At 41.6% G+C, this 24,195-nt stretch overlaps 1 protein-coding gene and 1 long non-coding RNA gene across 13 annotated transcripts in view; both read left to right on the top strand.

The window, feature by feature from the left end:
- The window catches only part of TRAF5 (TNF receptor associated factor 5), a 46,491-nt gene extending 33,374 nt beyond the window's left edge, over positions 1-13,117 (top strand). For 3 of the 4 annotated variants that reach the window (XM_059938548.1, XM_059938568.1, XM_059938558.1), the window contains 7 exons: positions 631-795; positions 1,435-1,512; positions 1,831-1,905; positions 4,547-4,639; positions 8,317-8,457; positions 9,833-10,001; positions 10,656-13,117. In XM_059938548.1, coding sequence (XP_059794531.1) covers positions 631-795; positions 1,435-1,512; positions 1,831-1,905; positions 4,547-4,639; positions 8,317-8,457; positions 9,833-10,001; positions 10,656-11,233 — 1,299 coding nt within the window. In that variant the 3' untranslated portion in view covers positions 11,234-13,117. The remainder of the gene's footprint in view (positions 1-630; positions 796-1,434; positions 1,513-1,830; positions 1,906-4,546; positions 4,640-8,316; positions 8,458-9,832; positions 10,002-10,655) is intronic. The other variant, XM_059938576.1, reaches the window with a different exon arrangement.
- Positions 13,118-19,617: 6,500 nt separating this feature from the next.
- LOC132374652 (uncharacterized) overlaps positions 19,618-24,195 on the top strand; it is a 56,969-nt gene continuing 52,391 nt past the window's right edge. For 5 of the 9 annotated variants that reach the window (XR_009505712.1, XR_009505716.1, XR_009505711.1 and 2 more), the window contains exon 1: positions 19,619-19,811. This is a non-coding gene — a long non-coding RNA (uncharacterized LOC132374652). Of the gene's footprint in view, positions 19,812-24,195 lie in introns of all 9 variants that reach the window. The other 4 variants (XR_009505720.1, XR_009505719.1, XR_009505718.1 and 1 more) reach the window with 2 other exon arrangements.

Here is a 24,195-nt window from a genome sequence, read left to right as displayed (position 1 = left end):
CAAGGCTGACCCATCCCAGCTTCTCCTGGGCCTGTGACCCTGTATTCCTCTATCCTTTTCTTTACGGCTTCTGGAACGGTTTCCTCTCCCTCCCTTTCTTTCCTTTAGTCCTTCCCCTTCCTTCACTTACTTAGGAGGTAGCCTTCTCTTCTTCCTTCTTTGCCCTCTGTTCCGGCTTTTACCATCTGCTGTGCAGAGATTAGTACTTGGTGCTGGAGGTGGGGATGGAGGGTGCACAAAAGAAATGTCCTTGAGGAGCTGGTAAATTAATTGGCAAGCCTAAGGAAAATATTCAAGAGAGAACCTGAGAATATGAGCAGGTTAATAGGTAATCAAAGATAAACCCGGCATGCTTTCTTCGTCACGCATCTTCCCCTGTCTTCCAAACAAGGCTGGCTGTCACAGCCTCCGTGCAAGCAGCCTTCTCCATGCCCTGTGCTCAGCAGAGGCAGCGGGTGGCCTCCGCAGAGAGCCTGTGACAGAGGCTGTGCCCCCTGCCCCCCACCCTCGCAGTCCTTTCTCCTGCTGCCCCAGGGTCCTCCCTCCCTCCCTCACTAGGCCTTGCAGCAGGCTTCCCCTGCCACTGCCCTGCTCAGTGGGTCCCCGCTGGCTTGTTGTTATCTGTCGCAGGACCACCTTCAGCACTGCTTATTCCAAGCTGTGCAGTGCTCTAATGAGAATTGTCGGGAGCCAGTCCTTCGCAAAGATCTGAAAGAGCATTTGAGCGCAGACTGTCCGTTTCGAGAGGAAAAATGCCTTTATTGCAAAGAGGATGTGGTAGTCATCAATCTACAGGTAAAAAAAAAAAAAAAGAATCATCTTTATGGGACTAAATTCTGCCTGAGTGGTCACAGTGAATCAGATTGGATACCAGAAGCACTTTTCTGGATTTATTTTTATGCAGAAAGAGGTCTAAAGAATAACTTTATCTGAGGGTTCTATAAAAAGCTAAAAACCTTCTTGGTAGGACTCTATTCATGTATCATTGGCAAAAATGTTGTTTGAGCACCTGCTGAGTGTGAGTGGTCCAGGAGTGACACTAGGCGCTGGGTCCCAAGGAGGTGACCACACTGTCTGTCCTCAGGATGCTCTGACCTAATTGGAGAGGCAGGATGCCGGCATAAGACGAGAGCATGGGGTACCCTTTACATGTGCCAAAGGAGCCAAGCCGGTGACTCCCATAGTCTGTCCTCTGTCAGCCCCATGTCCTCTGACCTTCTTTAAAAGAATTGGAAAATTGAACTGAATTGAATTCATTTATACCAAGAAAGCAGCCATCTAGAACCCTTTTTGGAACTAGGCCATACCTTCCTACAGATGGTAAGCCACATAGCATAGATACCCAAAGGGACATATGTATACACACTCTGAGGCCATACAGGGAGCCTTTGGAAGCAAGGCTGGCTTTATTTCAGCACACTTTTTCTGTTTCAGAATCATGAGGAAAACTTGTGTCCTGAGTACCCAGTATCTTGTCCCAACAAGTGTTTGCAGATTATTCCAAGAACTGAGGTAACTGTAAATAATTCTCTTAGTAGATTTTATGTAAGATAAAGTTTCAGTAATCATTGTGGTGTGTGTTTGATAAAATCCCATAAGCAGGGGCCCAAGGCTTAAATTATCCTCGTGATAACCGTGGTTCTGTCTTCCCTCCCCTTCTCCCTGAGAATTCTTCTCTGTTTTCATCTTAGCTCTCCTTCCCCCAGACTTCAGCATGGTGTTTCCTCCCTTCTTCCCAAGCCACCCTTGGCTCCCTGCTTGCTGCAGTTACACCAGGTAGCCGGAGAGTCGGGGATGCATTTCTCTAGCATGAGGCTGTCTGTTTTGTAGGTGGATGAACACCTTGCTGTGTGTCCTGAAGCTGAACAAGACTGTCCTTTCAAGCACTATGGCTGTACTGTAAAGGTATGGAATAATTGTTTCTGTCTACCTTCTACTGTATAATTCATTGTTGAGTTCATTTTATTCGATTCCATTCAAGATGCAGAAGGGCATTCACTTCTGAGAAACTTTAAGACTGGCAGTTGTAACTAGTGGTTACCAGTAGGGTGAGGCAAGATGGTGGTAGGGAATTAACAGGTACAAACTACTATGTATAAAATAAATAAGCTACAAGTATATATAATACAACACAGGGAATATAGCCAATATTTTATAATAACTATAAATGGAATAGAAAAAAAAAAAAGACTTGTATACAATACGTAATACATAATACTAATACTTGTATTGTATTAGTCAGGGTTCTCCAGAGAAACAGAACAAATAATATATATATACATAAAATTTATAATACCTAATACCAACTTTTTTGAGGTTTGATTATATCTATGAAAATAAAATGTGACCCTCACATTGACCTTGCAATCCTACTGCTAGAAATTTATTTCACAGATATCCTTTCATAAGTATGCAATGATTACACACATATACAAACACACATGCACACAAAGATATTTACAATACTCCTCCCTTGTCCATGGGGGTAGATTCCAAGATCCTCCACGGATGCCTGAAACCATGGTTAGCACCAAACCCTGTATATACTATGTTTTTCTTTCCTATACATAATACCTATGATAAAGTTCAATTTACAAATTAGGCACAGTAAGAGCATATCTGAATTGCCAGCATCATTTGGGGCCGTTATCGAGTAAATAACGGTTACTTGACGACAGCACTGCGATACTGCAACAGTTTATCTGATAACCAAGATGGCTAAGTGACTAATGGGTGGGTAGTATGTACGGCTTGGATACCTGGACTATGGGATGACTCACCTCTGGGGCAGGACGGAGCAGGAAGGCACAAGATTTCACTACGCTACTCAGAACAGTTCACAATTTAAAGTATGAATTGTTTATTTCCGAAATTTTGTATTTAATATTTTTGGACCATGGTTGACCATGGGTAACTGAAACCACAGAAATTGAAATGGTGGCTAAATGGGGACTACTGTATTTAGCCAAAAAAAAAAAAAAAAAAATCCAAAAACCCACAAAAAATGAAAAACAACCTATAAGTCCATCTCTGAAGTACTGAGTATATAATTATATATATATATATATATATTTTTTTCATATTTTGGAATACTATGCATCTGATAAAAAGAATGAGGTATATATTTTAAAAATTACATACAATATGATCTCACTGTGTATATATCTTCACTGACTCTGGTAGTGAGACTAGGGAATTGGGTGTGGAGACAGAGAGAAGGGGGCTTTTATTTTTATTCTACATCTTGCTATATTGTTTGAGATAAGCATATATTTCCCTTATTTTAAAAAACTCTTATGAGAAAGCTTTTTTAAAAAATCAGCTAAGAGTCCATAAATGTGTCACATAGCAAACCAGTGATTATCTTGGCTGCAGAAAGGATAGGGTTTACTTTCCTTGTGCACAAAATACAGAATTGCTTTCCGGCTCTAAAAGGAATCTCCTTTTTTAAAAAATTTTATTTAAAATATTTATTTATTTACTTATTTATTGACTGCTTTGGGTCTTCGTTTCTGCACGCGGGCTTTCTCTAGTTGCGGCGAGCGGGGGCTACGCTTCGTTGCATTGCGCAGGCTTCTCATTGCGGTGGCTTCTCTTGTTGCGGAGCACAGGCTCTAGGCGTGCGGGCTTCAGTAGTTGTGGCTCACGGGCCTAGTTGCTCCGCGGCATGTGGGATCTTCCTGGACCAGGGATCGAACCCGTGTCCCCTGCATTGGCAGGCGGATTCTTAACCATTGCGCCACCAGGGAAGTCCCTAAAAGGAATCTTCTTTACAGTTAGGCCCAAACTTCCATTTGGATTGTATTCTAGGACTTACCTTAGTACTGGAGCTGGGGATGGCTGGGGGAGTTTTTCTCTGGAGGAGGGGCCAACCCTAAACTCAGGGGAAATTGATGATGAATGTTTGCTTAGAGTCTATGGGCCACCCATACCATTTGCTTTTACTAGTAATGCAGGCAGTCTGCAATGGAATTTTTTTTTAAATTTTATTTATTTATTTATGGCTGTGTTGGGTGCAATGGAATTTTAATGATAAGGGAAGAAGTTTGCATTTCTTCTTGCAAACATATAATTTGACTTTGAAGGCAACAAATTTGCATGGGCTGAAATTACAATTAGGTTGCGTACCTTCTGCCCGATAGCAGGACAGTGATAGAAGGTGGTAGAGAAGTGTGCTTGGTAGGAGGGAGAACTAACGGAGGCTTAAAACTGATCTGGGAGATAACCCACCAAGGAGGTAAGCTTTATATGGGAATAGTTGAGAGGTGGTAATAACTACACTTAACCCTCAGTCATATACTCCCAGGGCAAGGAAGGAAATCAGTGCTGAGAATTTTGATAGTGGCCTGACTCTCTGTAAGTGTCTCATGGGTACTGTAGAATCCTAAAGCTGGAAAAGGGACCTGGGACGGGTCATTCTCCCTGCAACCCACTTTGAGACAAGTAAGCAAAGTTGTTAAAGTTCTGCTTTAGCAGACTATCCCACCACCACCCTCATTTTGGGAGCCTTTCAACAACCTGACTTATTTTTCTCTTCATATTAAAGGATAAACGAGGAAACCTGCAGGAGCATGAACATTCAGCCTTACGGGACCACATGCTTCTGGTTTTAGAAAAGAACTTCCAATTAGAAGAACAGGTAAATATTCAAGGGTTCAAGTATAAAGGGAGGCAACAGAATCGCTGGGATTTGTACTTGTTGGTATTTTTATATTCCCCTCTGATTCAGTATAAGTCAACTGGAGGTAGATGTTTTTCTACTAAGTGGCCAGACAGACTCACAGGCTTGCAGCACATTAAACTGGAAAGTGCCTTTGAGATCTTTGGGTTCAGCCCCCTCAACCAACAGATGAAGTAACTAAGCTCAAAAGAAATTTTGATGTGTTTGTGATATTAAGGGGCAGAATTCAATCTCAAACCCACGTCCCTGATTCTCAGTCCAGTGCTCCCCGTGTTACACCACACTGCCTCTCTGCAGCCTATCCACACACCTTGTGGTTATTACCTGGCACCTAGTAGGAACCTAGTAGATATCTGGCATTTTTAAATGAAATCAGTATGACCTTGAAACAACATTTGACTATCCGTTCTAGGCACCGTGGGTTTTATATATTTTGTAATAAGTCTTAACTTATTAACTTTGCAACCTACTCATACGTGCATATTTATTTCACTGCAATCAATGCATACGTACATATTTATTTCACTGGGTTGTGATTATCAAGTGAAATTATGTGTGCAAATGCCAGCCGTAGTCCCTGGAATATTCATAGTGGACCTCAATAAATGCTGATTCTATTGAGTAATTATTCTAAAAGTTCATTATTTTGTTAGGGCATCTCAGAGAATCAGACTTTTCAAGCCCAGGTAGGGAAGAAAACCATCCAGCTGCAGAGAGGGAGCTGAATTTTACGGCTGCAGATTATTTTATGGTGTCTGATTCCATATTAAAGCAGGTGTGTGCGTTTCAGGGTCAGATCGTGGAGAAAATTAGAAAGACTGATTAAACTGTAACTTTGGTGGAAGGCATGCTGCCTAGGAGCCATTCCCAAGTTCTTTCTGTCAGAGTTGCCTCATTCATCTATCCACTGATCCAACAAACACGTGCCATATGTCAGGTACAATGCTAGTTGCTAGGGACACTGAGTCGAGGAAGACACAGCACGTACCCTTGAAGAGCTCACAAAAATGTAAACAGATAAGATGCTGTGCCTTGTGGGACATGCAATGGGGGTGCCCTGTGTTGGGGTACAGAGGCTGCAGCAGTTTGCTCTGTGGGAGTTGCAGAAGGCTTTTCAAGGTAACACATCCGAGCTGCATCATCTTGAAGGAAGAGAAGGTCCATCAGTTAAAATGTTGTGGAAAGAGGATATTCCAGAAGGGGAAAGTTTATGCCAAGACAGAGAGGCATGAGAGAGGTTCATGGTCCAAGGAAATGGGGTTTGGGGGTAGAGAGACATCCAGGTGTGAGACAGGGAAAGGCTGAAGACTGGTGTGTTGGGTCCAGACTGCACTGGCCTTCCATGTAAGCTAAGAAGTTTCAAATACTTTACATTCAGTGATTTTTTTAATTTATTCATATTCTGCTCTATTTCAGAAAGGATTTAAGGGCCAAAGTTTGAACTAATGTTTGCCAGTAATAAGGATCTAAAAGATGTTTTTAAATAGGAAGATACTTGGCCAGCTAATTGTTTGGCTTTAAAAATAAGACAGCTGGTGGTAGCATGGAAGATGGATAGAAGGAGAGAAGAGAATGAGGACAGAGGGACCAGGCAGAAAGATGCTGCAGTAAACTAGACAGTATGGCAGTAGAGCCTGGCGATTGATGAGTGAGGGTCCTGGAGCCAGAAAGCCCTGGGTTCGAGACCTGGCTCCGCACATAGGAGTTCAGGCAAGCTACTTAACCTCTGTCTTCCACAATTTTCTCATTTGTAAGATGGGGTCGTCGTGAGGGTCAAATTATATATGTGCGCTCTTAGCACGGTGCCTGGCTCACAATAAGCAGTTCAGTATTAGGGGAAGCGATACTGGAGGTGGTAGTGGGTGGTGGCGATGCCGAAGGTGAAGGCTTGACCAAGGCTGTGTCAGCGGGGATGGAGGGAGGGCATTGAGAGACTTCGGCAGGTTGGAGTCATATGCTGTAGTTAAGGCAGGGAACTTGGTAATGTTATTAACTGACATGGGCACTACACACAGGAGCAGGTTAGACGTGAGGGGGGCGGGGCAAGAGGAGACACTGAGTTTGCTTTTGGTCAAGGATGTCTGGTGCACACGTGGGAGTCAGCTCTTGGGGTATAAGTAGAAGGTCTGGGGGCCAGAGATCAGATGGTTATTGCAGCCACTTGTGCATTCATTTATAAAACATGTGTCAAATGCCCTCTGTGTGCCAGGCGCTGTGCTGGGCTTTGGGGATCGGGAAATAAGTGATATGTAGCCTCAGCAATTTAGTGGAGAAAAACATGACCAAATTAACCCAAAAAAAAGCAATGAGTCATGAAGGTAAGTTATACTTCTAGAGTATGGTCAGAACGTCATGGAACTTAAGAGGTGGCCTAGGTAGGTGGTACTAGTGTGGAAGTATTTCTGGGAGGATATGCCCTTGAGTGAGGCTTAAAAAGTGATCGCTTCTAGGTGAAGGAGGAAGTGACTGAGAGCAGGGCCTGAAATAGAAGGTGTATAGTGTGCGAATGGGCATGAGGCTGAAAAGGTGGCCAGGGGCAGATTGTGTAGGGCCCTGTATAGCCTGTAAAAGAAGGCCACTAGAGATGGTTAAATAGGAGGGGTGACCAGCCCAGATTTGTCACATTATTCTTCTGGTCACAATATGGAGTATGATTTGGAGGAAAACAAGGCTAAAGACAGGGGGAGCATTCATTCATTCATTCATCTATTTAACAAATATTTATCAAGCACCTACTGGTGCCAGGCACCAGCCCAGCTGTTGAGGTTCCAGTGGACTGTGGGACTCATGCCAGTCCAGCTCCCATAGAGCTTCTTTTCAGGTATGTGTTTGTTAGGGACAGTGTATGATCTGTTAGGAAGCTATCGTAGAAGCCCAGGTGAGAAATAACGCAGGCTGAAACAAGACGAGATGCAATGAGAAATGGATGTAAGAGTTGTTTTGTGTGTCAGGAGTTAAAGTTGGCAGGTATTGCTGATTAAGTGGGTGTAGGGATAAGAGAAGAGTTGTCGAGGATCACGTGAAGGTTTTTGGTTATTTCCCTCAAATTGATTATAAATTCTGAGAGGTGGTGTGTTTTGCCTACCACTTGCTAGCGGTATGCTGGGCAGGTTACTTAAATGCTCTGCCTCTATTTCCTTATCTGTAAAGTGAGACTGATAGTCATACCCAACTCATAGGGTTCTTTGAGAATTAAAACAGCTAATGAATATGAGGGTTTGACAGACTCAGCAAACTGCAGCTATTACTATTGATACTGTGCATACAGCATCTAATGTGGTATGGCGGTCAGGACTCTGCGGTTGTTTAATAAGTGCATACTGAATGAAAGAGGAGAACCAGTTCAGCAAATTTAGTCAAGTGGTGTCACTAGCATTAGATGAGCCATCAAAGTGGGTTACATATAGAAAAGGCTGATGAGAAATCTATGGATCTTTCTTTTCTTTTTTTTTTTGGAAGCACCTGCGAACATTTCTTAGAATTATATAGTAATCTACCTGTAAATATTTTCTATAAATATATGTGTGTATATTTTTCCTAGAAATACTTAACCTGCAATATTTTCCTAGAACTATATTTAAATTTTAACTTGTGTGCATGTAGTTCAATGACCTCATTCATATTCCTGTTATTAGATTTCTGACTTATATAAGAGCCTAGAACAAAAAGAAAGTAAAATCCAGCAGCTAGCAGAAACCGTAAAGAAATTCGAAAAGGAGTTCAAGCAGTTTGCGCAGTTGTTTGGCAAAAATGGAACTTTCCTTTCAAATATACAGGTGAGAAATGGCCTTTCTATTCATAATCAAGACTTAGCCTTCAACTAGCTGTGAGGGTTTTTCTTTTAATTTTTAAATGGAAATAATTTCAAATGTGCAAGAGTAAGATAGTGCAAAGAACACCTGTATATTCTGCACCGAGATTCACTCATTGTCAGTATTTTGTCCCATTTGCTTCATTCATCCCCCCTCCTCCTCCTCCTCCTTGTCCCAAACTCCCCCACCCTGTCCCTGTCACCTCCCCGCCCCCCGTGGGTATTCTTTCTGAACCCTTTGAGAGTAAGTTGTCTATCTTATGGCCCTTTACCCCTACATACTTCAGTATGTGTTTCCTAAGAATAAAGGTCCTCTTTTACATAACACAGTACACTTAGCAATGTTAGTACATGTTTACACTGGTACAGTGCTTTTATATAATTTATGGCAATTAGTGTTGTAATCAGTGTTGGGCTGATATTAGTCACTTGATTTCAGATTCCTTGAGAGCATCTGTAGTCCTGCATTTTGTAGTCAACAAAGTGAAACTATTAATTCCCTTGGGAAGAAAATGCTTTAAACATCACTAAAATATAGCAAAAATTACTGTGTAAATTATGAATGTTAAATAACCATAAACAAATTCCTAAAGAATAATGACATTATTGTGTTTATAAAATTTACAGTGGAAAATATTTCAAGATGTGATATGGGCAATCTTTTTGAAATCTGGATTATCCCAGAAAATGTAGGCCATATAATTTCCATATTTGTCAGCATACCATATGGATGTGTGTGTGTAGAAAAAAGGAAATCCATCATATGTTATTATTTCAATTTTGACCTTTTTCTAACACAAAAACCAGTCAAGAGTGAAGGCACTGAGGGTAAGAGTGGAGGAGAAATATAGTTATAGTTTTATTTAGTCCCTTCCATCTAAAGAGAGCAACCAAATGTTCAGGCTTTAGCTCAGGCACTTCTGTACCACCTGTAGTGCTCAGGCCAGAACAGGTGGGCCTTCTTCCAGCGCATTCTCTGCCTTCTAGCAGCATAGGAGTGAATCAGAAGAATAGCATCTAAGAGAAGGAAGTGATAAGGCAAGGAGAGAACAGAAATATAAAGATAGGCTAGAGAACCAAGAGGAGAGACACCAAGGGAGGAGTAAAACTCAGATGAAGAATAGTTCAAAGATTTGAAACAGGAGCAGAGACGCTGTGGAGGGGGAGGAAGGTATTAGGTGACTCATCTCTCTGAGATCCTCATTGAATTTTCTCTTCTGGACTGTGCATTTTTCATTTCATTAATTGATTAATTAATGGTGAAATGTTTGAGTTGAAAAATATAACCTTAACGAATTACTCAAATTTTTCTGACATGATGATCCACTTTGTACTGAAAGGTTCTTGCCAGTCACATTGACAAGTCCGCTTGGCTAGAAGTTCAGGTGCGTCAGTTATTACAAATGGCTAACCAGCAACAAAGTAAATTTGATCTGAGGCCTTTGGTGGAAGCGATTGATACAGTGAAACAGAAAATCACCCTGCTAGAAACCCATGATCAAAGATTAGGTATGTCTAATGTTTTATACTTATCTGTTGGTGATGCGTTATTGCTACATGCGTTCATGAAACAAGCAGACCTGGCCGATGGAGAGTCACAGCTGTCCAGGATCAACAATGGCTGAATCTGGTATTTGTGAAACAGAACAGCATGAGATTCTGGCCACTCAGGCAAAAATGATGAAGGGCCATGAGCAGGAGCTGGAACAAGCAAGGGGTGGAAATGGGCCAGGAAATTCCAAGAACAGGGAGTGATGGTTTTTTAAGGAGAGTAGACAAAAATGAGAAGGGGAAAGATGTGGTGGGAACATTGTTTTAAGTATAGAAAAGGAGACAGGTTTGGCTGTTTAAAAGCATTCCAGTTAGAAAGCAGCGGGGCTTACCATGCAGATGCCCGCTACCTCAGTACAGAGTGCATCTTCTCAACACTTTGGTGAGCCTCAGATCAAGGGGACGCATTTGGGTTTTCTTGGTGCCAATCTCGCCAAGACACGAGAATCACGGAGTTGATATTATTAATAGGAATTGTCCATTGGTGGACATTGAATTCAGTTCATCTTTGGGATGTCAGAATTTTCTTGGTTCTCTTCGGATAACAAAATTCCTCTTTGTGCAAATTTTAAAGACAACTTTAAGGCCTTCAGAGTCTTTCTTTCTTTGCAGTTGTTTTGGAAGGGGAGACTAACAAACATGATGCCCACATTAATATTCATAAAGCACAGCTGAATAAAAACGAAGAGCGATTTAAGTTGCTAGAAAGTGCCTGCTATAACGGAAAGCTCATCTGGAAGGTGACAGACTACAAGCTGAAGAAGAAGGAGGCGCTGGACGGACACACAGTATCCATCTTCAGCCAGCCCTTCTACACCAGCCGCTGTGGCTACAGGCTCTGCGCTAGAGCGTACCTGAATGGGGACGGGTCCGGGAAGGGGACGCACCTGTCGTTGTACTTTGTGGTGATGCGAGGGGAGTTTGACTCACTGCTGCAGTGGCCATTCAGGCAGAGGGTGACCCTGATGCTTTTGGACCAAAGTGGCAAAAAGAACCACATTATGGAGACCTTCAAGGCTGACCCCAATAGCAGCAGCTTTAAAAGACCCGATGGGGAGATGAACATTGCCTCTGGCTGTCCACGCTTCGTGGCTCATTCTACTTTGGAGAATGCCAAGAACACCTACATTAAAGATGACACCCTGTTCTTGAAAGTGGCTGTGGATTTAACTGACCTGGAGGATCTCTAATCACTGCTTTTGGGGTGATAAAAGGACTCCTTGAATCCAGAACCTTTGGTTAATGTAGTGACTGAATGTAGGCTCGACACACACTTGTGTTTGGCTCTTTGCCCTTAATGTTTGAAGTCATTTTGAGATTTCTCAAGTGCTGTCTTCTTTTTACATTATTTTCTGTCCCAGTTTGAAACTGACAATACTTAGAATATCTTCTCATTATTTATATTTTTATATCTCTTGAAAGATGTTAATTTTCTTAAAGGTAAGGTCTGGGGCATACCTCTTTTACTGGTGCTTACTGTGGGGTCTCAGGGTGGGCCCTCTATAATATTAAATGTCATTGAGGACACAGAGGTAGAATTTCCAGTTGAAAATGCTTTGGTATTTTATATTTGACCTTCTGATTCTAGACCTGACCGTAAGCCTGCAAAAACTATCTTTCAGGGTAGGCTATTCCAGTTAGGTAGATGGGTAATGTACTTCAATCTGCCCAGTTTGGACCAGACTTTTTCTGGTTATATACTGTATTTGTGGAAATTACTACACCTTTAATATTTTCATGAAGTTTACTAGTAGTCAGCAAGCACAGTTTTGCAAGGATGCATAAGAAGTGGTGAATAGAGTAAGCATTTTCATTCTCCCTGTTGAAGTAAAGCAGAAAGCACGGCATAGTTTATATATAAGGAGATACAGCCATCCAGCTAAAGTTCAGATTTTATTAGGTTCAAGCACGTGAAAAAACCGTTTTCAAACAAAATGATCAAATATTATCGGTTACGTAAGATTCAACTTAATAAATAATATATATGTACATGTATACAAATAGTTTAAAGGTATTTTGGTAAGAATAGTAAATTAATATGAGGATGGGCAGAATTTAGTATATGATGGAGAAAATGTCAAAAATGGATAAGAGGAATTTAAAACCTAGGGAGAACACCATTACAATTTCTTATGGGTGTTAGTACTCCCATCTGAAATTGAAAGCTAAAAGCAGTATCTCCTTTTTGAGAGGAATTTTGAATTCATAAATTGATATGAAAATGGGTACTTATGTAAACTTGTGATGTTTCCTGTCGAAGTCCTGAGTACTTTGTGAAGAACAGAAATGATCGTGTTCTTCTACATCTATCTGTATGGGTCTGAGAGTGTAAATACGAGTCTACCTGAGTCCTTCTGACTCTTGATAAGCCTGAGCTTAACAAGAAACTACCCAGTTTTCCTGAGCCCTAACTCTTGTTATGCCACCGAGCATGGCCGACTCTCAGCTGGCTCCCTTGAGCGTGCAAGGGCAAGCTGCTCACTCAGGTGATGACCACACACCTTAAAACTCTTGATCAGTTGACCTCACAGAAGCACATGATTTATACCAGTGGCTTCTGGAATAACTGGAACTTTCTTCATCTCTCCTGTGAAATTTCCAAGATACCAAAGACTCATACTGCACAAATCTTCCCAAAGGGTTAAATTCAAAGACCTAAGTTCACAATAGAAATCTGCTAAAGAACTACCCTGAATCTGCTGGTGAACTGAGGTACAGCTGACGGTCAGCACATTCCCTCAGACAAACTCAGAAAGTGTTTCTCTAGACCTCACAGCTAGACGCAGGTGGCGCTGTGTGCTTGTTTTCAATGTTTCTCATCAAGTCCAAAGTCATCGTTGTGTTCCTGAGGAACAGATCACACTGTTGTAACTAGTTTTAAGTTTTTGATGTGAAACACATTTTAAGAAGTGAATTTATCAAAATACAGATTTTGTGTTTTAACCAACTTCTCTACATAAAAAATGTAAGTCACGGCATGGTTTGCTTATGAGTTCAGAGTCCCTTCATCATTGAAACAGTGAACACAGAACAAGGTATTCTAAAATAAAAAGCACTTCTTTCTCATAAAATAAGAGTTGTGAATTTTGTTTTAAGGAAGTCGAGCCATGGAAACTTATTGTTCCTTTTTCATGATCTGAACAGTTATTTTTATTCTGTATCTGTAAGATTTAAATTTTTATTTCCATTTTGGTCTGATTTCAGTTCCTGATGAAAAGAAAACAATACACTAAGCATAAAAGGGGAGTCAACAACCTTGAGAAAGGTATGTGCAGGATTCAGATAGGGTGGGGAGGTGGGGTACATACTAATGCACCTTAACAGATCTGAATTCTAACCTCTGGTCTCCAGATGTGATGATTTCAGAGAAACAAGAAATAGTCACAGGGTCAATTCCCAGTGCCAGTCTCGAGTGCACACAAATGGGACACAGAGCCACGAACCCTTTGTGAGGGCCCTTGGACAATCAGTCCACACTGCAACTACCTCTTTTCTCTTGAAAGTGGTTGCAGACATCAGTCTTAATCTTACATAAGAATTCTGGGCTGGAGATAAAGCTTTGATGGATGCACAGTAGAGGACCCAGGTGGTGAAATCCCCTGGGAACACCACACTTTAGGGAGGAGGAAGAGGAATCTGCAAAGCATTTGGAGAAGAGGTCAGAGGTTAGAGAAGTACCAAGGGAGGTGGGAAGGGAACTGAATGTCAGCAGGGCCAAATGCCACCCTGAGAATAGCAGTCGCTCCCAGGGCACCACCCCCAGCACTCTTGAACTCATTATCTCCCCCATGCTGCTCCCTCCTCGGTCTGTATCTTTGACCCTGGCCTTTGCCTTAAGCTGCAGACTCCTATGTCCAAGTACCTGCTGAACATCTAAGCATGGAAGTCCCACAGGCACTTTCAAGTACACTTCACCAAAACTGAACTGGAGATCTTCCCAGTCTCCCCACCACTGCCAACCTGTGACTCCTCCCATTTATACTACCTCAGTTAGTGACATCAGCATCCAAGCCAGAGTCTGGACACTATGAATCCCCCCTCACTTTCCCCATCCAGTCACCCACCCAGTATGCCAACTGGACCGCCAAATAATTTCTTAAAACTATTCCTACTACTCTTATCCCTACTGCCTACTACTGCCCTATTTGCTGGCCTACAGTTTTTGCTTCACAACTATTCTCCCTATTTTCTTCTTTTGCCTCTTTCAGATCCAACCTCACACTGATACCCAGTAATGTCTAAAATGAAAATCTGAGGCTGACTCTCCACCTCACCCCACCCACTGTGGCTCCATCACCCACAGGACAAAGCCCAGCCTCCTTGGCGTGGTGGGCGAGGCCCTGCATGCCTGCTTCTGCCTCTCCAGCCTCACCTCCTGACAATCCTACTTGGCTTTTAGCAATAGCATTCTAAGCCATTCTGACATTAGTGCTTGTGGTACATTTTTACCTAGAATGCTCTTCTCTACCCTCACCTCCTCCTTTGCCTGGTGAATTGTTGCCCTTTAAGATTCTGCTTTGGCCTCACCTCCTCCAGGATGCCTTCTCAAACTAGCCCCTGCACTCAACCCCTACCCTCCACTAGGCCAAGAGCCCCTGCTCGGGGCTGTATACTTGCTTGTCTATAACTCAGTTCCTGCACTGTCCTTTTTTCCAGAAAACAAATGTTAGTTGACTATATTTTTGCCAGATTTTACGTTAGGTACAAATAGAACAGATACTGTCCTTGTCCTCATAAAACATAATCTGATGGTCACTACAGCAGTGAACCAAAATGCTCACGTGCACATGTTCCCAGCTGCCTCTGATAGACTTTGCCTCCTAACTTCTTTCTCTTGAGAAACATGTATGTCTCAGACCATTCTGAATGTTTGTGATGCAAAGTAGAAGAATAGGCTAAAAACATTTGAAGGGAGAGCCCTAAGGGCAAAATTTATGAAGACAAGCTAAACCAATCCACATAAGGATTGGGGAGAATTAAAGAAGAGAGAAAAGAACAGTTCCTATGGGAACTGTTGGCAATTGTGACCTGGAGCCTGGTTGATGCTTTTACTCTTCCAAGAGACCCATGTTAAAGACTAAAATACATGTTTATATTATTTTTGGCTGTTTGAGTTACACTTGCTTGAATACAACTCCACGTGGACATTAGACTCTGGCTCCAGGATTACAAATAAGTATATAACGATATAAGTTGTGATAAATGCCTTGAAGAAAATGACAGACTACAGTGAAAGAGTAACGGTGCCGGGTGGGGAGAACATGTACATACTTTGGGTTGGTGGGGAAGTCTTTATGCTGAGGTCACATGATATTCGGTGCTCATGTGACATGTTTCCTGGATGCCTGGCACTTTTGAACACCCTTATAAAATGTGAGCCATTTCCTGTGAGGAAACTTGCCTCCTTGACCTCCTTTGCAGCACAGGAATGTGGCCCAGGCCCCACCAATCAGGCACAGTCATGCAAAACTTCAACTTGAAAGATGAAGTTGGAAAGATTCAACTTTTTGCTGGAAGAAGATTTGCAAGATGAAGAAGGAAATGTGCCAGACTCTGACTTCCCAGTGGTGAGTAGACCAGAGGCAGAGCTCCTGGAACCCAGTCCTTATTCCCGTAGGTTGTGTTTATAGAAGTTGTGGGTTTGGTGTCAAGTGACCGCAGCGGTGGATTTTCACTAGTGCCTCTAGTGTGTTTGGGTATCGTACCTGGCTGTGCTGTACCTGCATCTGGCCTCTGGTCTTCCTGGAGCTTCTGTGGGCGACACTATATTAATAAAGCCCCTGTAGCAGCTAGAGTGCATTGTGTTGTTTGTAACTAAGCGTGACTAAATCAAGCTGAGACCTGAAAGATGAGTGGGCCGTGGGAGGAGCAGGTGGGATGAGAATTCGGGGCAGAGGGCACTGAGGAATAAAAGAATTGGTTTAAGGAACTGAGGATAGGCCAGTGTGGTAGGAGTCCATTAGAAGAGGGGACGGTGGCACTTGATAAGGTTAGAAGAGGAGGCAGGACCCAGAATCTAGTGCTGAAGTCATGCTGAGGAGTTTGTGATTTATGTGAAGTGCAATGAAAGTTGACCTGATGTGGGCAGGGGATTGCATGACCTGACTGACGTGTTCTAAAAAACTGCTCTATGTAGTGCATAGATAAGAAGGGGACAAGAGAGGATATGGGGAGAGTATTAAGTTTACACCATCCTGCAGTTGTTCACAGGTCTGTGTCCTTACTAGATCACAAACTCCTCGAAGCCAAAAACCATGTCTAATTCAAAAGATGCTCAGTGTATTAAACTGAATTGTATATGAACACTAATGCACTGAATCTTTGTAACAAATCTGCTAGGCAGGTGTGATGCTCATTTCACAGATGGAAAAAAACTGGTGATTGGAGAGAGCTATGTGTTATGAGGTAGGCACTGTCCTAAGAATTCTACACACCCAATATATATTAACACGCGAGGGCTTCCCTGGTGGCGCAGTGGTTAAGAATCCGCCTGCCAATGCAGGGGACACAGGTTCGAGCCCTGGTCCAGGAAGATCCCACATGCCGCAGAGCAACTAAGCACGCGTGCCACAACTACTGAGCCCACGTGCCACAACTACTGAAGCCTGCGCGCCTAGAGCCCATGCTCCGCAACAAGAGAAGCCACCATAATAAGAAGACCATGCATCGCAACGAAGAGTAGCCCACACTCGCCACAACTAGAGAAAGCCCACATGCAGCAACGAAGACCCAATGCAGCCAAAAATAAAAATTAATTAATTTACAAACAAACAAACATGCGAATCCTTGCAGCAATTTTATGGGGTATATGCTATTTTATCCATGTTTACAGAGAGGCAACGGACACAGAGAGGTTATGTAATAAGCTCTAGGTTACGCAGCTAATAAGTGGTAAAGCCAGGATCTGAATCCAGGCAGGCTGGCTTCAGAGGCTCCACTCTTACTATGCAAGACTGCCTCATATGGGTACTGATTAACTCTACATGCTTCTATAAAAATATAATTTAAATGAGTTACTATGTAATAAGAGTAACCACTGGAATAAAGACCGAATGTATAACTTCCAAACCACTAGAGAAAAAAAATTGGAGAAAGAAACTTTATCAAACCAAAGACAGAAAAGAGAAGACAACAACAGGAAGCATGATACATAGAAAAAACAAGTTAGAATTAAACCCAAACCCAAATTTAAACATAAATAAGAATGAGTGAAATTTTACTATTAAAAGAGGAAATATCTCAAATATGGGGGACACACGTATATGCTTTTAAATATTCATCTAAAACAAAGCAGAGCTAACAACTCCTTTACTAGGTATATATTCAGAGACACTCTTGCACAAGTGTACCAGAAAACACATAAAAGAGAGTTTACCGCCAGCACTGTCTACAATAGCGAAAAACTTGGCGGGGGGAACCCCAAACAAACAAGGCACAGCATGGATGTGGAGCAATGGAAACTCTCCCACATTGCTGGTGAAAGGGTAAATTGGTACCAGCTCCACAGAACAATTTGGCAATATCAAATAAAGCTGAATTGTGCAAACCCTTCCACCTTGCAATTCCATTTCCAGACAAATAACCGAAAATTCTTGCCATGTGCCCAATAAGATGTGTACAAGAATTAACTCGTACCATAATGGCAAAAATCAGGAATCATTAAATTGCTAGCAAAAGGAGAATGGATAAATTGCTTTATAGTCATACAATGGAATACTATTCAACACTTAAGATGAAAAAACTAGAACTACATGAATCAACATGGATAACTTTCACAAATATAATTTTGGTGACAAAACAAAGTTACACAATGGTATCATTTATGTTAGGTTTAAAAAACACATGAGACAATACTATATGTTACTTACATAGCTATATATAGCTTTCATGGGAATGACAGATACCACATCCAGGGAAGGAGTTACCTTTGGGGAAGAAGAAAGGGAGAATGAGATTGCAGAAGGGTTCACAGGGGGCTCTAACTGAGTAGGTAATACTAAAATCTGAAGCAAATATGGGAAAAATGCTAAAATGCAGTAGTTAGGTGGCTGGTATATAAGTGTTCATTATATTACTCCCTGTAACTGTATACATGTTTGTAATATTTCATATTAAACATTTTAAAGAAAATAAGCTTTCAACTCAAGATTCTACAGAAAGAACAGAATAAACCAAAGAAATAAGAAGAACTTAATGAAGGCATACATTAATGAAAGAGAAAAAACTTCTATGATAGAGGTTATCAATAAAATCAAAAATTGGTTCAATAAATCTGATGAAGAAAAAAAAGACTCCAATAAAATATGTAGGAATGAATTAAGAACAATATGAGATCAAAAAAATGTTAATAATACCATGGACAATTTTATACTAAATTTGAAAATGTAGATGGATACTTTTCCAGGAAAAAAAAATTTATCCCTTAAAAGGCACCACTTCCAGATGGCTTTAAAGATGAGTTCTTCAAAACGTAAGTAACAAATCATTCACATGCTATGTCTATTCCAGGTCATATAAAAAGTTAACCTGACTGATTCATTTTGAGACCTAGCAGAAACTGATATCAAAACTAGACAACTAAAGAAAACCATAAGCCAATCTCACTTACGAATATAGAAACAAAAATCCTAAATTAAATACACAGCAAATTGCATCCAGCAATGTAATGGAAGAACACATACTAGGATTGTAAGGATGGCTCAACATTAGAAAATCTATTACTGTAGTTCTATTGTTGTAGAGTAATGGAGAAAAGCTATGTGATCATCTCTAAAACTAATACTGAAAGTATTTGGTAATTCTCAATACCCATTTCTGATTTTAAGAAACAAACAACTTGACAATCTAGGAAAAGAACGAAGTGCCTTAATTTTTTAAAGAGGTATCTACCACAAACCTTTAGAAAACATTATGAGCAAAACGTAGGATGCAATCCAAATAATTTCTGGAAAAAATTAAGTACCCTTGAGGCTACTATACAGCGCTGTACTGGATTCCAGGAAAAAGCCCAAATTGTTATTTACACATAAATGCTCACCTACAAAATCCAAGAGAATTATTAAGAATACAGAGGTTCAGCGAGGTGACCACATAGATCAATATACCAAAAAACCAAATTATCCTGGGGTATAATAATAGTCCACTAGGAAGAGCAAACAAACTAGAACAGCAGCCAAACCGCTAGGGAAAAACCTAAAAGGAAATGTTGCAAAACACCAAGAAAACTGCAAGCCTTCATCTGAATAACAAGGGAACATTTGAATTCACGGAGAAATAACCACCTTGCTCAATAGTAAGTCTCCATATTGCACAAGTATCAAATCTGGGCAAATTAGTCTACCGAAAACTTTGCCATTTGGCGACATCTATTACAGAATTTGAAATGGAATCTCAAACAAGTTGCGGGAAAACGGTGCCATTTGGTGACAATCTGTTACAGAATCTGGCCCTGGTTTGAGGTTCGTGATGTGTGTGGAAGCGCTCTGCGAAGAGTCAAACCGTGACTGGAAACCACCCGTCTACCCGCAACCCCCGCGGAAAGCCGCGCGGCCGGAAGAACCACGTCGGCTCCGCCCACCTCCTGTGTCGCGGCCAGGGCGTTTCCGGTCTGCTGACGCGTCCGCGCCCCGAGGCCCCGCAGGTCCCACCTGGAGCAACAGGGCGGGGATGGGCGTCAGGCTCCGCCGCACTGGCCGACCTGGTTCCTCAGCACCTGCGGGCCGGGGCTGCTGAGCCCGCCCAAAAAGGTCGTTTCCCTCGCAGTTTCCAGTAAGTGACGGTCCCAGTCGGAGCTGCGGCTAGAAAAAGGCCGCGCCGGCATTTTCTTCCCCTCCTCCCCTAACCCCCCCTATGAAGCCCCTCCCTGGCGTCCGGATGACTCCAGTTCTGTGCGCTACCACTCCCAGCGCCTGAGGTTTCCCCAGAAGATGTGTCCTTTCTCATGAGCGCTTCGTTGATCTTAAACGGGCGCCGACCTCTCACCTGTACAGTGGAGGGTGTGTTCTTGGTCTGACATTCGTCTCAGCCCTTCCTCGTCCTGCCATAGTGACGGCCCCGCAGTTACACACCATGGTAATGCTCCCACCATCACTTCTTCCCCACCTGCCTCGGGGATATACACTTACTTTCTGCTTCAGAATCTTTCATCTTCTAACGAAAATCGGTTACCAAGAACCAGCCCTCTCAGCGCCGCCCCCCTCTTCCCCTCTAAAAACCCTTTTCTCATTAAATAATTGCAGCAGTTAAGGAAAGAATGCGTTAAGAGTAGGACCCTGACGTAAATGACACGCATTCTTTTATTTAATCATGGCGACAATCCTTAAGTAGATACAAATGAGGGAACTGAGGCACAGAAAAGTTAATTTGCTGGAGGTGACGTAGTTTGCGTGGGATGGAGTTGAAATTTGAATCCATTTTGTAGCTCGCTCCAAAGCTGGTGCAGTCACCCCTTCATCCTTCTCCAATCCTTTGCATCCCCCTTCTTGTTGCTTCTCTTGAGGAATTTTTTTTCTGAATGCTGTCTAAACCAGTGGTCCCCAACCTTTTTGGCACCAGGGACCGGTTTCGTGGAAGACAATGTTTCCAAGGACGGGGGTGGGGTGGGGTGGGGGATGGTTTCCGGATGATTTAAGCGCATTACATTTACTGTGCACTTTATTTCTATTATTATTACATTGTAATATATAATGAAATAATTATACAACTCACCATAATGCAGAATCAGTGGGAGCCCTGAGCTTGTTTTCCTGCAACTAGAGGTCCCATCTGGGGGTGATGGGACGGCCTCAGCTCCACCTCAGCTCGTCAGGCATTAGATTCTCATAAAGAGCATGCAACCTAGATTCCTCGCGCGTGCAGTTCACAGTAGGGTTCGCGCTCCTATGAGAATCTAATGCCCTGCTGATCTGACAGGAGGCGGAGCTCAGGCGGTACTGCGAGCGATGGGGAGCGGCTGTAAATACAGATTAAGCTTCTTTGCCCTCCGTTGCTCACTTCCTGCTGTGCGGCCTGGTTCCTAACAGGCCACGGACCAGTACTGGTTTGGGGACCCCTGGTCTAGAAGATCCCTATTTATGGAAATTTGACCTCTGAGAACTTTTTCAGAGCTTCTTCTCACTCAGACCCTTGAGTGTTCCATTTTATCAGGCATCTAAGCTCTGAGCTTAGTAATATTTTGCATCCCCAGTGTGTGCTTATGCCTCCTTACTTAAAAATGTACTCTTAACCCAGTATGTACTCATTAATCAGCCTTTCTCCCCTGCCTCAGTATGACTGTCATTATCATGACCACTGTCCTCAGCAAACATTTGAGCAGCTAGTTTTTGTAAGATAATAAAGATAATTGCAGTTTCAAAGAACTCTGAGGTTTAGTTCCTGACCTCAAAAAGACATATGACATTTATTCATAAAAAGTGCAAGAAAATAGCAGATAAACACTAAGTCACTTGCACAGAAAACAAATTCTACAGAAGTAACTTTGGACAAAAGAGTTTAAGTGCTAGACTTGTTTCCTCATCTGTAAAATGTTATGGTTAGGGGAGATTATTAAAAGTGTGTGAATCTAAATTCAGAGAAATGATTGTTCACTTTGTACTGAAGTGGGAACTGTTGGAGAGGCTATATAGTGTGTTCTTGGTACATTATAGTAGAGACGGGGATTAGTTTGAAGATTTCTCTTAGCACTCTGAACATCTGATAATGGCTGTTGACCTTGCTCTGGAAATAAATTTCAAATTTATACATCGTTTTATACGCAATTTTTAGGAGATTCATGACCCACCTCTTCCCTCCAAAGCCTACGTGTTAATAAACCCTGATTTAGGGAGATAAAATGAACTGCAGTTCAAAAGGCAAGGCTAAGCCAGCTGTGGAGGGCGTTTATCTTATAGGCAGTGTGGAACCATTGGAGGTTTAAGAAGATAAGTCTGGCAGCAGTATGAAGGATGAATTAAAGTGGAGAGAGGCAGTAAGACTAGTTAGGTGGCAGGTAGGATAATGTAGGTAATTCAGAGGTATTTAAGGACAGTGCCAAGCAGTAAGGGAATGGGGGAAATTGCAAGAAATATAGGCAAAGACAAACCAAGAGGAGTTGGTATCTGACTGGATATGGAATTGGGTAAAGACAGGAAAGAGTAAATGATAACAAGGTTTGAAGTCTGTACAGCTGCAGATACATCCTTTCTCTACTTCGTCTTCAGTTTTTTATTATACTAGGTCATTCCTATAACATACATGCTCTAAGAGGAGATATCACTACTGATGATGGACACCAAAAGCATAATAAGGGAATTCTACGCACAACACTATACTCATAAATTCAACAACTCAGAAGAAATGGACCACTATCAAAACTACCAAAACTCACTCAAGAAGAAATAGGCTGAATAGCTTTATAACTATTAAAGAAACTGAATTGGTATTTAAAAACCTTAAAAAAAAAAAAAAAAGGAAGCTCCAGATCCATATAGTTTCACTGGCGAGTTTTACCAAACATTTAAGAACAAAATAATAGCCATTTTACACAAGCATTTCCAGAAGATAGAAGAGGAAGGAAAACTTCCCCACTCATTTTATGAAGCCAGCATAACCTGATACCAAAACCAGATAAAAACAGCACGAAAAGAAAACCAAATCAATATCCCTCATGAGCAAAGATGCAAAAATCTTCAAAAAAAAGAAAATTAACAAATTGAATTCAGCTGCATGTAAAAAGAAAAATACTTTTGACTGAGCGTCATTTATCCCAGGAGTTCAAGGCTTGCTCAACATTTGAAATCAATTAGTGTAATCCACCATATTAACAGACTAAACAAGAAAAACTACTTGATCCTATTAATAGATGCAAGACAAAACAAAACAAAAAACCAACTGACAAAATTCAGCACCATGAACCTGACAGTTTCACCTGTATTCCTTAAGAAAAAAAAAAACCACATTTTTTTCAGTTCAACCAAGTTGAGAAAAAATCATACTTTGAGCCCCAGGGTCTCATCCAGATAGAGGTCATTGGTTCTTTAATAGCTATAGAAATGTCCTCCATCTGTGACCAGAGGACCAGCTGGTGTGACTTGCTTCATAAGAGGACTCAGTGAGTGGAGCTTCTGACTAGCCGAGCTTTGCCTGGCCTGATTTGGACTTCGTGAGCAAGCAGTCTTGCTTGCTCCCCATCAGAGAAACTACATTGCTGAAATGGCAGAGAGATGGTGATGAGTGAGGATGGACAGTATCATTTGATGTGGTCTTGGTAGTCTCTCCAAGAGATGGCACTCACTATCTATGCTTTTCTATCTTAAAAAATTTTGCACTTTTACAGACAGCAAACAAATGGAATGTGTACATTAAATTTCAGAAAGGATGTAGCTGTCTTCATATCAATGTTGAATACAAAACAAAACAAAACAACTCAGTGAACTAGGAGTAACAGGGAATCTGATAAAAGGCATCTACAAAACCTAGAGCTAACATCATACTAAATGGTAAAAGACTGAATGTCTCCTACCCCCAAGATTAGGAACCACACAAGGATTATGTTTTCACTACTCCTATTTCATATTTCACTAGAAGTCCTAGCAATTGCAGTAAGGAAGAAAAAGAAATAAAAGTCATTTTGATTGGAAAGGAAGGAATAAAATTATCCCTATTTTCAGGTGACATAATTGTCTAGTAAATCTCAAGAAATCTATAAAACTTTTAGTGCTAATAAGTGAATTTAGGAGGTTGCAGGATAAAAGGTTAACATACAAAAATAAATCATATTTCTACACTAGCAGCGAACAACTGTAAACTGACCTGCTCCCCTCCCCCATAAGTGTAATACTTAGGTACTGTCTAAACCTAACAAAACATGTGCAGGATCTATGTGCTGAAAACTATAAAATACTGTTGAAAGAAATCAAAGAACATTCATACTGTGTTCATGGATTAAAAGAATCAGTATAATTAAGATGTCAATTCTCCTTAAATTGATATATGCATTTAATGCAATTGCAGTTAAAAAACCCAGCAGAATTTTTGTAGATATAGTTGATTCTAAAGTTATAAGGAGGGGACTTCCCCGGTGGTGCAGTGGTTAAGGATCCGCCTGCCAATGCAGGGAACACCGGCTCAATCCCTGGTCCGGGAAAATCCCACATGCTGCAGAGCAGCTAAGCCT

The sequence above is a fragment of the Balaenoptera ricei genome, chromosome 1, assembly GCF_028023285.1.
Source record: "Balaenoptera ricei isolate mBalRic1 chromosome 1, mBalRic1.hap2, whole genome shotgun sequence".
NCBI classification, from domain to species: domain Eukaryota; kingdom Metazoa; phylum Chordata; class Mammalia; order Artiodactyla; family Balaenopteridae; genus Balaenoptera; species Balaenoptera ricei.
Note: the sequence above shows the minus strand (reverse complement) of the source record. Positions and strands in the feature narration are given on the sequence as shown.